The sequence below is a fragment of the Eubalaena glacialis genome, chromosome 15 (assembly GCF_028564815.1).
Source record: "Eubalaena glacialis isolate mEubGla1 chromosome 15, mEubGla1.1.hap2.+ XY, whole genome shotgun sequence".
Lineage (NCBI taxonomy): Eukaryota > Metazoa > Chordata > Mammalia > Artiodactyla > Balaenidae > Eubalaena > Eubalaena glacialis.
The window spans coordinates 67,221,706-67,234,941 of record NC_083730.1 but is presented as its reverse complement, the minus strand read 5'-3'; the positions used below and the strand labels follow the sequence as shown (position 1 = coordinate 67,234,941).

Here is a 13,236-nt window from a genome sequence, read left to right as displayed (position 1 = left end):
GGGGAGCAGAGCTGTGAAGCTGCCTGTTCATTTACTCAACATGCACTGGGCCTTAGTCTGTACCAAGCATGGAACCAGGGCCAGAAGAGCTCTGCACTTTCTAAAGGGGTGAGGGTAGGGCCCCATCCCCTTGACTGGTGGCTTCAGCCCCCTTTTTCTGGCTCCATCCTCTACCCCTACCCTTCCTCTGACCTTGACTTCTCCAGCTGCAGGCCCTTTCCTCCCCCATTTCGTCCAGGGCTGTGAACTGGAATGGCTGTGAGTGTGGCCCTGGCCTCCTCGCCCCTGCCCGCTGGAGTCTGGCCGTGCTCCCACAAGCTGCTGGCTGGAGCTGGGCAGCAAGCACAGAGGCACCTCCCTCGAGGCGGGTCTGTTGTTCTGAGAGGAGGCGGCTGGCTGTATGGCTCTGGGGCCCAGGAGAGAGGTGTGGGTGACAAGGGAGAGACTGGGGGGTCTGCACAGATGCTGGAGGAAGCTGTGGGAGTGGCCACTGTCACCCAGGGAGCCAGAGAGGGAGCAGCAGAGATGAGGGCCCAGACCAGCCCTAGGCCATGGGCACTGAAGAACAGAGAGAAGGGGACAAGAAGGCAGAGGGCCCATTTCGAGGCTGGTCACTGGCATCCCACCAGGGAGATGGGGTATTTTTCACATAAAACCTGCTGTGCCCAGGACGGCCCAGGCTCGGGGTTTACTGTTAGCCACCAATTCATCAGGCACGGAGGATCTGCTCCATGCCAGGCCGGGGCTGGGAGCTGGGACACAGCCTGCAAGGAGCTCAGGGTCTGGTACACACACAGGGACAGTCGTGTGACCAGGCTGCAGTGGGGGGGTGGGAATACACAGCAAAGCATGGGGACAAAGCCTCTGTGATGTTGAGACTTCCACTCTGGTGACAGCCCGCACAACACCCCCAGGAGACCAGGCTGCCAGCACCCAGGTAACAGCCGTCTACCAAGTGCGGCCTGGGCCAGGCACTGTGCTGTGCAAGATCCGACCTTCAGCTCTGCTCCTGGGGCAGGTGTGCCGTTCCCCCTCGTGCATGAGGGAAGCAGGTGAGGAGGAGCCAGTGCAGACCGGCAGGAGGACTGAGGCTCAGGTGCAGCCCTACAGGGTGCGGCACGGACATGCTGCCAAGGGAAGACAGCGAGAGCAGGGCTGAGGCCACCCCCTGTGGACTTGGCACTGGGAAGTCCAGGGCCCTGGCCAGAGGAGCCCCAGGGGGCAGGAGGACGCCAGAAGCCAGGCCAAGGTGATGCAGTCATTGCGTATCTCGAGCTGAACAATGAACAGAGTGAGGAAGGCGAGAGGACGGTGGCCACCGAGTGGAGGGAGTTGAGAGGGTCTCACAGACTTTAGGGAGGGTCTGTGGCTGTGTCTGGGCTCAAAGGGAGCCAGTCGTGGGAGGCGAGGGCACTGGAGCCAGGCTGTAAGAGCACAGGCCAGGGGCCCTCGACCGAGTCACTTTCCTCCTCTGTGAAAGCAGGGTAATGGTGCCCGCGGGTCTGTCCTGAGAGTTAGGACAGGGCTAGGACGAGCAGAGTCCCCACTGATGATCAAGGAAGGCCCCCAGCCTCCTTGCTTTCTGGTGCCCCAGAAACTTACCCCAGGAAGTTCCCTCTCGGACTGCAGGCCTAGCTGTCAGGGTCTCAGCTGGTGTCAGACACCAAGCAGAGGACTCAGCTGACAATAAGTGTCAGGGCCTTGGCTGGCCTGGTGCTGAGTCAGCACTAGGGTTGCAGTCGCAGTCAGGAGACTCGGAGGTGGGTTTGAGCTGGAGCTATTCAAGGAAGTGGCCCAGCCCCTCCCTCGGGCACACCCTCACCAGCTCCCTAACCTTCTTCCAGACAGCACCCTCCGCAGGGCCCCAGTCTGCTCCTCCGTTAAATGTGGCTGAGGTGACACGTATACAGAGGTCACTCTCCCCTCCCCAGACACCCAAGGGTGTCTCTGCAGCCCTTTCTGCTTCCCTCAGCATGGCCAGAACACCTCTGTGCACCTCTCCTGGAGGCCAGGCCTGGGGAGAAAGCCAGAAGAACCTGCCCAAGACCCCAGGCCACTGGCACTGCCCACCCCAAGGAAGAGACCCACACGACCAGACGAGTGTCCGAGAGCATTTTTATTAAGGGCAGCAGAGTAGATCGCAGCATCTTAGAAAGCCTAGTCCCCGCCATAGGGGGAGGGGCGGGGGGACGGGGCAGGAGCGTGAATTCCCACAGGGCCCATCGGAGGTGTGGTGATCACAGCCCTCCCCTGCTCTGGGGGATCCAGCTGTCTGGCCCCGGAGCAGCAAGGCTGCCTGCTGGCACGCTTCATGCCTGCCCGAGGGCTCGGGGAGTGCCCGCTGGTGGAGCAGGAGCCCAGCTGGAGGGAGGGACCGCCCACCACCCCGCTCTCGGAGGCCAGGCCCCTGCTGATGGGCGAACCCTGGCTGTGATGCCAGGGGATGCAAGTCCCTGAGGGGCCGCCGGCTTCGACCATGGTGGACGTCCTCCTGGTGGTGAGCAGAGAAGGGAGGGGGCGATGGGCGTGCAGAGCTACGCTGGTAGAAATACGAAGCAATGGGACAGTTCCCAGGAATGGCAATATTTCTGGATTCAGAGAAGCGACGAGAACAAATGGTGGCTTATCTGGATAGCTTCTGACAGAATTTGGCATTTTATTACAAATCTGCGTGTGAGTGAAATAAAGTCCATCATCACCCTTCTGCTAATGAAGAGACAGACGTGGATGTGCTGGCCGGCGCCCTCACCAGCCCGGACGCACGGGAGGCTCCAGAACGTGCCTCTTGCGTACCTGGGACTAAAGAAGTTGCGTTCATGAGACCCGCCGCAGGCTGCACGTATGCGGCCTCACCCACCATCACCCCACCTCTGCACACAAGCCACCTCAGGTCTGCAAGCCTGGAAAGACCTCAAGTTATAGAACTAAAATTAAAACAGAGAGCCAAGTTTAAGTCATCTTCTCCACAGGATCTAGCCCCTGGAGCGCCCAGAAGGGAAGCCACCAGTGGCAGAAGTGGAGGTGGTGACACACAGTGCTTGGACCACTGGCTTCCCCTGGGTGTCAGTGACAAGGACTCTACTATTTCAGGGACAGTCCCACTTGCTATGAAAAGACATTAACATTCAAATCCTTACAAGTTCATCTGATGATAAATTCTAAGGTCAATTTTTATTTCTACAAAAAAAGGCAGTCAAAACAATATAAAACATGTAAAGGATATTACTGAGTGAGCTTCATGTGGAGCCTGACTCCGCGAAGGCCATGAGTCCAGAGGGAGGGGGAGGCCGTCCTGTTCCTGGGCTGGGCCGGCTGGATGCTCCAGAGGAAAGGCCAGTGGGGCGCCGGCGACCCCAGGCTGGTGCCAGTGACAGAGAAGTCTGCCAGAGGGTCAAACGTGCTGAGGAAGGGCCGCGGTGGGGCTGCTGCACTGAGGATGCAGAGGGTGAGCTCTGAGCTACGTCGGGTGGACACGTCGGTGACAGGTGAGCGTGGAATTTCAAGTAGACACTCTGGCTTTAGCACTGTCCGCAGGGACCTGGACATCTTCTAGAACAGCTGCAGGGAGGAGTGGCAACCTGTGGCCTCGGGAGCCTCTCTGGTGAAAAATTCCTCCCACAAGTGCACAGTGCTCTGGCTGGCATACCCCTGGGGGCTGCCGCAGACCTGGTGCTGGGGGGGTTCTCCCTAAGCAGGCCGGCCCAGGTGGAGTTCATCATGACACGGACAGCAGGGTCTGCCAATCTGGTCAGCATTACTGGGGTAACATTAGCCAGAGTTTTACAGCAGAGCTAGGCCTCCCTTTCCACAGCTTTGTTTTTGGGAGGGGGTGGGAGTGGAGATGGTTGTTTGCTTGTTTTTTAATTTTTTTAAAAGGATATTATAAATCAGAGTCAAGAGAATGTTAACCGACTCCCACACCAGGCCGCGCGCCAAGGAAGGGAGCAGAGGAGCCGCAGAGGCCTCCACTGCCCCTCCCGGCGGGAGGCGGGGCCTGGGTTTGGGGAAGTGAGTGAAAAACAAACTAAATGCAAGAAAGTGGGAGTTGCAAGGGCAGGGGAAGAGGGGAACCACAACTTTTTTTTAACCTTATGGGCTAAATTTAAATTGAAAATTTTGGATAAATTTGGACAGCAAAAGAAACACCATTCTTTTAAAGTAGACTGAAGCAGTGATTTTTAAAACAAAGAAAGCAGAACTAGAACATCTTAAATTTTTAATCCTTTCTTTACAGGTTACCTAGACCACTTTTGATTAAGAAAACTGTAGAAAGTTAGTAACTGCCACAAGCAGACGCCAGGCGGTGGCACATGTCAATTTTCCATAGAGTCCTGCTTCGTGGGGTGTCTGAATGCACTGCTCGGCGTCTCTGCTCACACTTGCTGGAATCAATCGCGGCAGATTTTAGTCCACAGGTCGCTTTTCCCCATATTTCTTTGTAAACTCTTCAGCGTTCTTACAGAATTTTTTACGGTCCTTAGAGTATTCTTCAGCTAGGTCAGCCCGGAGCGGGTGCTCGGGCTGGGGGTCGTTCACCAGTGCTATGAGGGACTGGATGACTGCCAAGAAAACGACAAGGCACCGCTGGTTAGAAGGCCCTTGGAAGGGGCATGGCAAGAAACACAGCTCTGATTAAACATCTATATGCTTCTCAGACAGAGCGGCCTCCCATTCATGCAAAATTCTAACCACCAGCACTCAACCCATCATTCCCGTGATGAGAAGAAAGTGATGGAGGACAAACAGCCAGCGCTACAGTAGATAACTAACCGTACAGAGTGATGCCACTTCCTCCTCCTCCTCCTCCAGGAAGCCTTCCTGTACTGACACACTGGGGATGTCCCAGTCCCCAGTCGCTCTCACCCCTCTCCTGAACTTTGGAGACCCAGGCCCAGCACTGACACCCCCACTCTCATGCAGGTGAAGCTTCTCCAGGGCAGGGACTGGGCAATGTGCCCAGTACTACACTCGGTTCAGGGTGTGTGACAGGCCTGCACCGTGTAAATGGATAATGAGCCCACCCTGAAAGACCCCTAGCAGCTTCTGAACGGCCGAGAAAGGTTCACTCGGCCACCCTGCATTAACCACTGGGAGGCTGTAGCCCTCATCAGCACTGCATGGTCCATTCCAGAGGTGGAAGTCACACGGATGGCTCAGAGTGGATTCCACAATGCTCCCCCAAAGGGCAGTCAGGCCCAGATGTGCTAGACGGCGAGCCCTGGAGAGGAGGGCCAGGAGGGAGTGGAGGGTGGGGGAGGGGGAAGTACAGAAGGTCCAGGAACCCCTGGCCTCCTCAGAAGTGGGGTGCATGCAGCCACCAGGCTTCCCACACACGTCCTCTGACTCCCCCCAACCCCCATCAGGACCAGCACCCCCACTGTCCTAGCAAAAAGGCCCCTCTCCTCTGGACTGCCGATGCCAGCTGCCTTTATTGGGAGCCCACGCTCTTCACCCCAGCATCACAAGGAATGGGTTAAAAAAGCTTTTTGTTCCAACTTCTCCTTGTCTGTCACAAATCCACATGGAGCTTAAGTGATTATTTACTTAATATATTTCTTTAAATCACATCAAAAATATTTTTTAAAGGAAAGTTAACTATTAGTAACTCTTATGGTAAATCACTTTCACTTGCCATAAACTGAAGGCACGCATCCATAAACATGAAATAAGCACCTATGCTGCCTCCTTCCCGGCCAGAGGAAGCAACCACCGGAACAAACACTCTTTCGAGTGGCTCTTTCTCAGCATCTCTGAGGCACCCCAGCCCCACTGCCCTCCAAAACTCTCCACACCACGGTCAGCCGTGAGACTGCTGTTCTTAACTTTTGGGAAACCTGAACCACATTTGCCCTATAGCACATTTATAAGGCGGCTTCCCATCTTTTTACAGGATTAGAAATGGTTCTGTAGCAGAGTTGATACTGATGAGTTTTCAAGTTTTCCTCCATTATGGAGACTCAGGCTGTCTGCTTCTCACTATGATCATCTTAATACCGAATGTATTAGCATCAAATACATTCATCCTTAAGACGTGCTTTTCAAAAGATAATTCACTTTGCAAGTTTGCAGTTTGTCTAATTCTTTTCGGAGAACTTGCTTTAAATATTTTCAAGTTAACTTAGTAGTTCTGATGAATGCTTCATTCTTTCTCTATTCCTGTGGGAGCTAAACTGTAAGAAAACCCAGCTGAGCTCGTTTGTTTCCACAGTGAGAACACCGACAGCTACCACGCTTTCCAAACCACAATCACGGCCCCATCCATCACTTTCACATACAGGGGGGCACACTCATTATGTTTTACAAATGATCGAGCCCTGGCTTCTTGATCTCTTCCTTGACCCAAATGCTACTCAGAAGGATCTTTCCCCCTCCAAAATGTAGGGGCTTAAAAACATTATCAAAACTTACCTCCTTTCTCACTGTATATGATCAGAGACTAAAGTCTAGAAAATTTCCTTGTTTTTGTTCTTTCTGACAGTTTGTGATGGAGGATGTAAACCGTATCTGTAACTTGCCCCTTTTCATGGGGACCCAGTGGGCTCCATTCCCACAGAGTAAAATGTGACCCATACCTTCCCCCATACATGAAGGCGTACAATGCAATGGTCTTCCATGGATTGTACTATGAAGGGTAAGTTTATTAATCTTATCCTGTTTATTGTATGTGAGTCCTCCTTCTAAAGTTTATCTACTTGATTTGTTATAAGACAGCAAATGGGTATGCGGGGACTGAAACATTTGATTTATGAATCTGACTTTTCTGTTTATATAATTTTGTTGCTGTGTTGTTTGGTTCGTATAGAGGTCAGTATTATACAGGCTTCCTTACTGACTGTATTTCATATGGCGAATCTCTTTCACCACCAAACAAAGCCCTTGCTCTGTTGCTAGATATGTACCAGAACCAGACACACTGCTGAGGAAAACTCTGTTTTTACATCCCTTCTTCTGGTTATTGTTATTATTGCCAACTCCTACCACCTTTCTGTATGATACAGGTTTGCCTTGTTTCTTGACTTTTCTCCTATTTTTGCCCAATTTTTAATGCTTCTTTACTTTCTTTTTTAAAATTGAGATTTAATTCACATACCAAAAAATAAACTTTCTGAGAAGTATACAATTCAGTTGTTTTTAGTGTATTCACAAAATCGTGTGACACCACCACAATCTAACTCCAGAACGTTTTCATCATCCCCAAAAGAATACCCACTCTCCTTAGACCCCTCCCCCAGCCCCAGACAAACACTAACCTCCTTTCTGACTATAGATCTGCCTATTCTGGACATTCCATATACTGCTGCTTCTCATTATTTGCAGTAGTTATCCACTAAAAAGTTGCTGTGAATGCTGAGTTATAGTGAACCATGAGTGACCCCAGGAATGACCAGCTATAGAATCACCCAGCTGAGCCCAGTCAACCTACAGAATGAGAAATAGTAAACTGTTGTTAATTTAAGCCACTAAGTTTTGAGATGGTTTGTAATACAGTAACAGGTAACTGAAACACGGGGGACACGGTGTCAAGTGCCAGGGACAACATTCCTGAAGTGTGTGAGGATAAGCTCAAGGCCATGCCGGACGAATCTACAGAATGATCTAGAGAGAAACCCTGTCTCCCATCACAAAATAGCAATTCTGCCCGGTGCTGCATGTAGAACAGCACCGTGTTTAAGATAAAAGTTTTATCTTCAAAACCTAAGTCAACAAGTACAAAAGAATGAAAAACCTCTCAGGTTTATCTGACTATTTGAAAAAAGCACCCACAACCTGGAAAAGCAGAGCATGTTGGCTGCTCACCGAGACCTGAAGCTGAAAACAGGACCGGTGCTGCCACGGCCCTCTTGGGCAGCCTGCCCCGTGAGAGGGGCAGAGCACAGGTACCTGCGCCCAATTCTCAGGTGAGGGAGGAGACCCGTAACTCTCTGTGGTCTGGCCGCCTGAGCAAATGCAGCAACTGCAGGCTCCCACACAGAGCTAGGAGTTTGTGTGCTTACGAACAACTCTGTCAATCTTTTACAGACATCAGCTTGTGCACGACCAAGCACCAAGCCCCCTGGAGACCCCTCCACTGTGACTCCACGCTTGGTACCCACTGCTTTCTGCAGCTCAGCTGTGGGAGCCTGGTGGATGCCTTTCATGGTGACTGTTTCAGTGAGTCTTTCAGGGGTTCCACTGGAAAATGACTGTTTATATCAGTCACCAAAAAAAAAACCCAACACCTGCAGCCTCTCAAATTCCAGCCTCATCCATTCTCCTTAATCTAAAAAGACCATAAGTGGTTCAGGGAGTTACTTACAAGAAAGCCACCAAAAATATGAGGTTAGGATTGCAAAAGAAAATTCTAGAATTAAGGATAAAAACTAGACACAGTCTATAACAAAGTTTAGTCACCTGCCGGGGAAAAGAGAGGGGTGACCACAGTAGTCAATCAAGTACTTTTCCCAGAAAAATGAGGGCACCCAGACCCAGGGACACACAGGGAGTTCCAGGCCCGCTAAGGCTGACCGTGTGCTTTCACGTGGGCACACTGCCCTCAAGTCTGGCCGTGCCCTCCCAAGACACCCCAGTGAGCCCTAGCATCCTGTGGCCTGCCACGTGGCTCCGGCTCAAGCCCGCAGGCCCTCAACACCCTCCCTTCCCCCTTCCAGCCTGAGTCCACGTGCTAACTGCTGTGTGAGGCCACATTCCCCCCCCCGCAGGCAGCCCACAATCCTCACGAACACTCCCAGGGACAGGGTCACACCCCTCCCTGCACTGGGAGCGAGCGCTGGGCTGGTCTGTCTGCGCGGGTCCCCCTTGGGCTGCGAGCACAAGAACACCTGCGTGGGTTGAAGCTTAGCTGAGATGCGCCAAGCCCATGGGACAGCGGGACCACGGCAGCCTTCTGTGGACACGGTGGTCAGTGCTATAGGATTTCTCTGGACTCCGTGCGACGTGGTGTCAGAAGGGACCTAGAAGGCCCTGCCCGCAGCAGTGTCCCCAGAAGACACGAGGAGACGCCTTACCTTGGTCAGTTTTGGTTGCTGGCTTCCAGTTTTCAGCACTAATTACCGGCAGACAGACCTGCCCCTTTTCGTCAATGTTCGGGTGATAGATCTTCGTTTTAAATGTGATCTTCGGTGGTTTGAATGGGTACTCTGCTGGAAAGTTGATTTCAATTCTGAAGGCCCCTTTATCATACGGAGGGTTGTCCTGGAGGGAAAGGAAAGAGGGCGGAGTGAACCTGTAGCTGAGACAGGAATGTTCTAATTGTTCACTGGAAAAATTAATTTGTTTCAAGAGGTTGTATCAACTGAAGCCTTGTCACCTTCAGGAGAACAACAATCAATCTGTATTTCTAGAGCAACATGTCTGCTAAACTGTGAAAGGGTCTGAGATGGACGCCCTGGCTTCTTTACCTTTTTTTTTTTTTAATAGACTTTATTTTTTTTGAGTAGTTTTAGGTTTACAGCAAAACTGAGAGGACAGTACAGAACTCCTACACACACACAGCCTCCCTCACCAGAGTGGTACACGTGTTACAGGTGATGAACCGACACCAACACATCATCACCCACAGTCCACAGTCTACAGCAGGGCTCACTCTCGGTGCTGGACATTGAATGGGTTTTATAAAGTATTATACCCTATGGTTGGAATCATGCAGTATGCAGCCCTTTCAGACTGGCTCCTTTCACTTAGTAATATGCATTTAAGGTTCCTCTGTGGCTTGTTAGATCACTTCTTTTTGTCACTGAATATTAATCCATTGTCTCGATGTACAGTTTATCCATTCACTTCCTGAAGGTCAGCCTGGTTGCTTTTGGCAATTATGAATAAAGCTGCTATCCACATCCGTGTGCAGGTTTCTGTGTGGACATATATTTTCATCTCCTTTGGGTAAATACTAAGGAGCACGATTGTAGGTTAAGGGTATGCTTAGTTTTGTAAAAAATCACCGATCTATCTTCCAAAGTGGCTCCACCGTTCTGCATTCCCACCAGCACTGATGAGAGTTCCTGTTGCTCCACATCCTCGCCAGCATTTGGTGTTGTCAGCATTCTGGATTTCCACCAATCTGACAGGTGTGTAGTTGTATCCCGTAGTTTTAATTTGCAATTCCTTAATGATATGGTGTTGACTACCTTTTCATATCCTTATTTGCTATCTGTATGTCTTCTTTGTAAGAAGTCTGTTCAGATTTTTGGCCCATTTTATTATTATTATTAATAAATTTATTTATTTATTTTTGACTGCGTTGGGTCTTTGTTGCTGCACGCGGGCTTTCTCTAGTTGCGGTGAGCGGAGGCTGTTCTTCTTTGCGGTGCATGGGCTTCTCATTGTGGTGGCTTCTCTTGTTGCGGAGCACGGGCTCTAGGTGCATGGACTTCAGTAGTTGTGGCACACGGGCTTAGTTGCTCCGTGGCATGTGGGATCTTCCCGGACCAGGGCTCGAACCCGTGTCCCCTGCATTGGCAGGTGTATTCTTAACCACGGCGCCACGAGGGAAGTCCCTGGCCCATTTTAAAATCAGGTTCTTTGTTTTCTTGTTATTGAGTTTTAAGAGTTCTTTGTGTATTTGGGGTTAACAGCCCTTTTTCAGATAATGTCTTTTGCAAATATCTCTTTATCTTTTTTGAAGGTATGATGAGTTACACCAGGGGTAAATAACAACCCAACCCAGTGCTGAAAGGCCAAAGAGGTGGCCACAACTCCAGAATAAAGCCAGCACTCAGCTGGACGGCTGGCCCCTGAGGAGCTGAGCTGGCCCCTAGCTGGTCGCCAGGCAGGGCCAGAACCATGCCCCACCCCTGTGTCCTTAGGGCCACTCAGAGATCTATCCCTCAGGGCCTGCACACTGATGGCCCAGGAGCCTCTGAGAGATGCCTCAAGAGAAAGAGGTCAGCCTCTCTCCAGCTCTGCCTCCACGTCCAGAGGTGAGCCAGCCCTCCAGTCTGTGGCCTCCCGGCCCCGGACTCCAGCTCTCCGGGGTCCCAGCCCACTCAAAGGAGGCCCAGCTTCACTGAGTGCCCAGGAATGCACAGCGCTGCCTCCTCAAGCCCCAGCGTAACAAGATATTCTCCAGCAAATACGATTCCTCTGCTGGGGAGTGAGGCTGGCACACGCCAGGTCCCCACACTGTCCCCTGGTCTATCCCCACCCAAGAAGGGTAAAATTAGGGAAGGCTGAGGGGTGGGAGAGGCCTTCCCAGCAGAGAGGACTAAAAACTAGGACGGCAGGGGCTTGGAGGGGACAGCATGGAGCAAGACAGGAGGCTGGGGCCGAGTTTAGGGGTCTGAACCACACAATCGAGCAGCTGGATCTGTGGTCGGAAGATGAACCTACGGGAAGCGCGTCAGGAAGGTGGTGCCTCAGGGGCAGGTGAGGGAGGAGATGTCAACACCGCAGGTGCTGCACCTGGGTGAGGAGACAGACCCACGCACACCCGGGAGGGGGTGGGCCATGGCTGGACCGGGAAATCATTTTCACCCCAACAAAACCTTCCCTAATCCGTTCTTTAGGGAACACAGAATTGTCTAGAACACTGTCCAGAAGTTAAAGTGGCAGCGGACTCCTCCCAGGCCTTGTCCTGACTGCTCACTACCTAGGAGAGCTAGACTCACCATTACCAAGGAGCCCAAGGGGACGCGGAGATTTTGCTTTGGGGTTTTAAGAAGGGACCTGCTTCAGCCACGGAAAGAGCCTTCCTGGATGACCCTGGCTGCTGAGACCCACCAGATGTGTTCAACCATCACCCAGGACTGACCAACCACCTGGGGCCCGCCGCATGCTGGGCCACGTGCCAGAAGCTGGAGACAAGGACGAGCCAGGCCAGCCAGGCAAGCCCGGGACATTCCCCAACATCCGTCATGTGGGGGTGACTCTGAGGTAGGAGCCACCCACGTTGCATGCTGCACACGGGCAAAAAGTCAGGAGAAGCAGCTCTCTCGCTACGGGAGACACGACAGGCCGAGCCTCTCGCCACCCAGGGAACGTGTCTTAACTCCTCAGAGACTCTGTCCCCGTCCAGGGCTCGGGGTGACCAAAGGAGTGGCTCCAAAACCCCAGGGATTTGTGTGGAAGGGGGTGTGCAAAAATTCAACACAGGACCTACCCTGTGGATAAAGGCCTAAGTGCCACACGTGAGTTTTCCACACATTAGAGCTAAACTTATTCTGTGTAAAGGCAACTCAGAAACTAGAAGGGGCCTCAATGAGAAAACACGGCTTTGTGGTAGAAAAATAGTATTCAAAATTTCAGGAATTTGCCTCAGACGGTCCTCACCACAAGCCGTGGAGGGCTACCCGCAAGGACAGTGCAAACCTTGGCTCCCCCCCGCCCCTCCCGGCTCTCACCCCACCCTCCCCAGGCACAAAGCCACTTTGGAGAAACTAAGACCAAGAGGAGGCTCCTCCAAACGCCTTGGGCCTTTCCCCCACGGGTCCACTCCTGGCCTGCAGGCAAGACGGGTCTTTCCTCCCCAGGGCAACCTTCAGGAACCCCAAGACCCCACCGCACCCCACGCATCTCTTAATCCACTGAAGACCCAGAGTCCTTCCACCATCGTACATCAGTCACAGTTTTGTGTCACCATTGTGGCAGCTCTCCCTGGGGCTCAGGGAGGACACCACACAGCTCTCTAGCAGCCACTCCCTGACCTGGACAGCAGCCACACCAAGTCCCCGTGGCGCATGCTCAGCTGGCGATCTGACACCACACGGGACTCGTGGCTGGACTGATGTGGACAGGCAGCTCCTGGATGGATCCACTGATGATCGACCACGTGTGTCGGCCAGTGGAGACCCCTCAGCAGTGTCCTTTCCGCGGGGTAACCCTTCACCCACAAGGAACACAGCCCGGCGTGGCTGCCCTGAGGATGTCTACCCAGGCCTGGCCCAGACCCACCCTCAGGCTGCTTGCCCCGGGGTCCAGTTACACAGGGACGGGAAGGTGGGCTTCCCTGCGCTCTAACCTTCACAGTCCACTAGAGGGCCTGGTCGAAAGGCAGGAAAAGCTCCTGGCCTCTGAGCACAGACTATGTCTTCTCACCCTCTGTAACTGTTAAGTGTTCATTCTCTCTTATCTCTTCGTGGTTGCCTGAATTACCAAGTCTGCGCAGTGAGCAGAGTCATCGTCTGCTAACTTTGCTTTTTGAAGATGACCTCTTTGTACTGTTTCCAACAATAGGGTTCGTAGGACTTTTCACAGTACAGCTCTTTATCAATGAATACTCTGACATTAAAAAATTCCATCGTT

General features: G+C 52.4%; 1 protein-coding gene across 1 annotated transcript in view; it reads right to left on the bottom strand.

Moving 5' to 3' along the window:
• Positions 1–2,097: 2,097 nt before the first annotated feature.
• Positions 2,098–13,236, bottom strand: part of UBE2L3 (ubiquitin conjugating enzyme E2 L3) — a 44,292-nt gene continuing 33,153 nt past the window's right edge. The window contains exons 3-4 of the mRNA XM_061169857.1: positions 9,006–9,192; positions 2,098–4,559 (exon numbers count right to left, since the gene is read on the bottom strand). Of these exons, the coding sequence (XP_061025840.1) occupies positions 4,405–4,559; positions 9,006–9,192 (342 nt within the window). The 3' untranslated portion in view covers positions 2,098–4,404. The remainder of the gene's footprint in view (positions 4,560–9,005; positions 9,193–13,236) is intronic.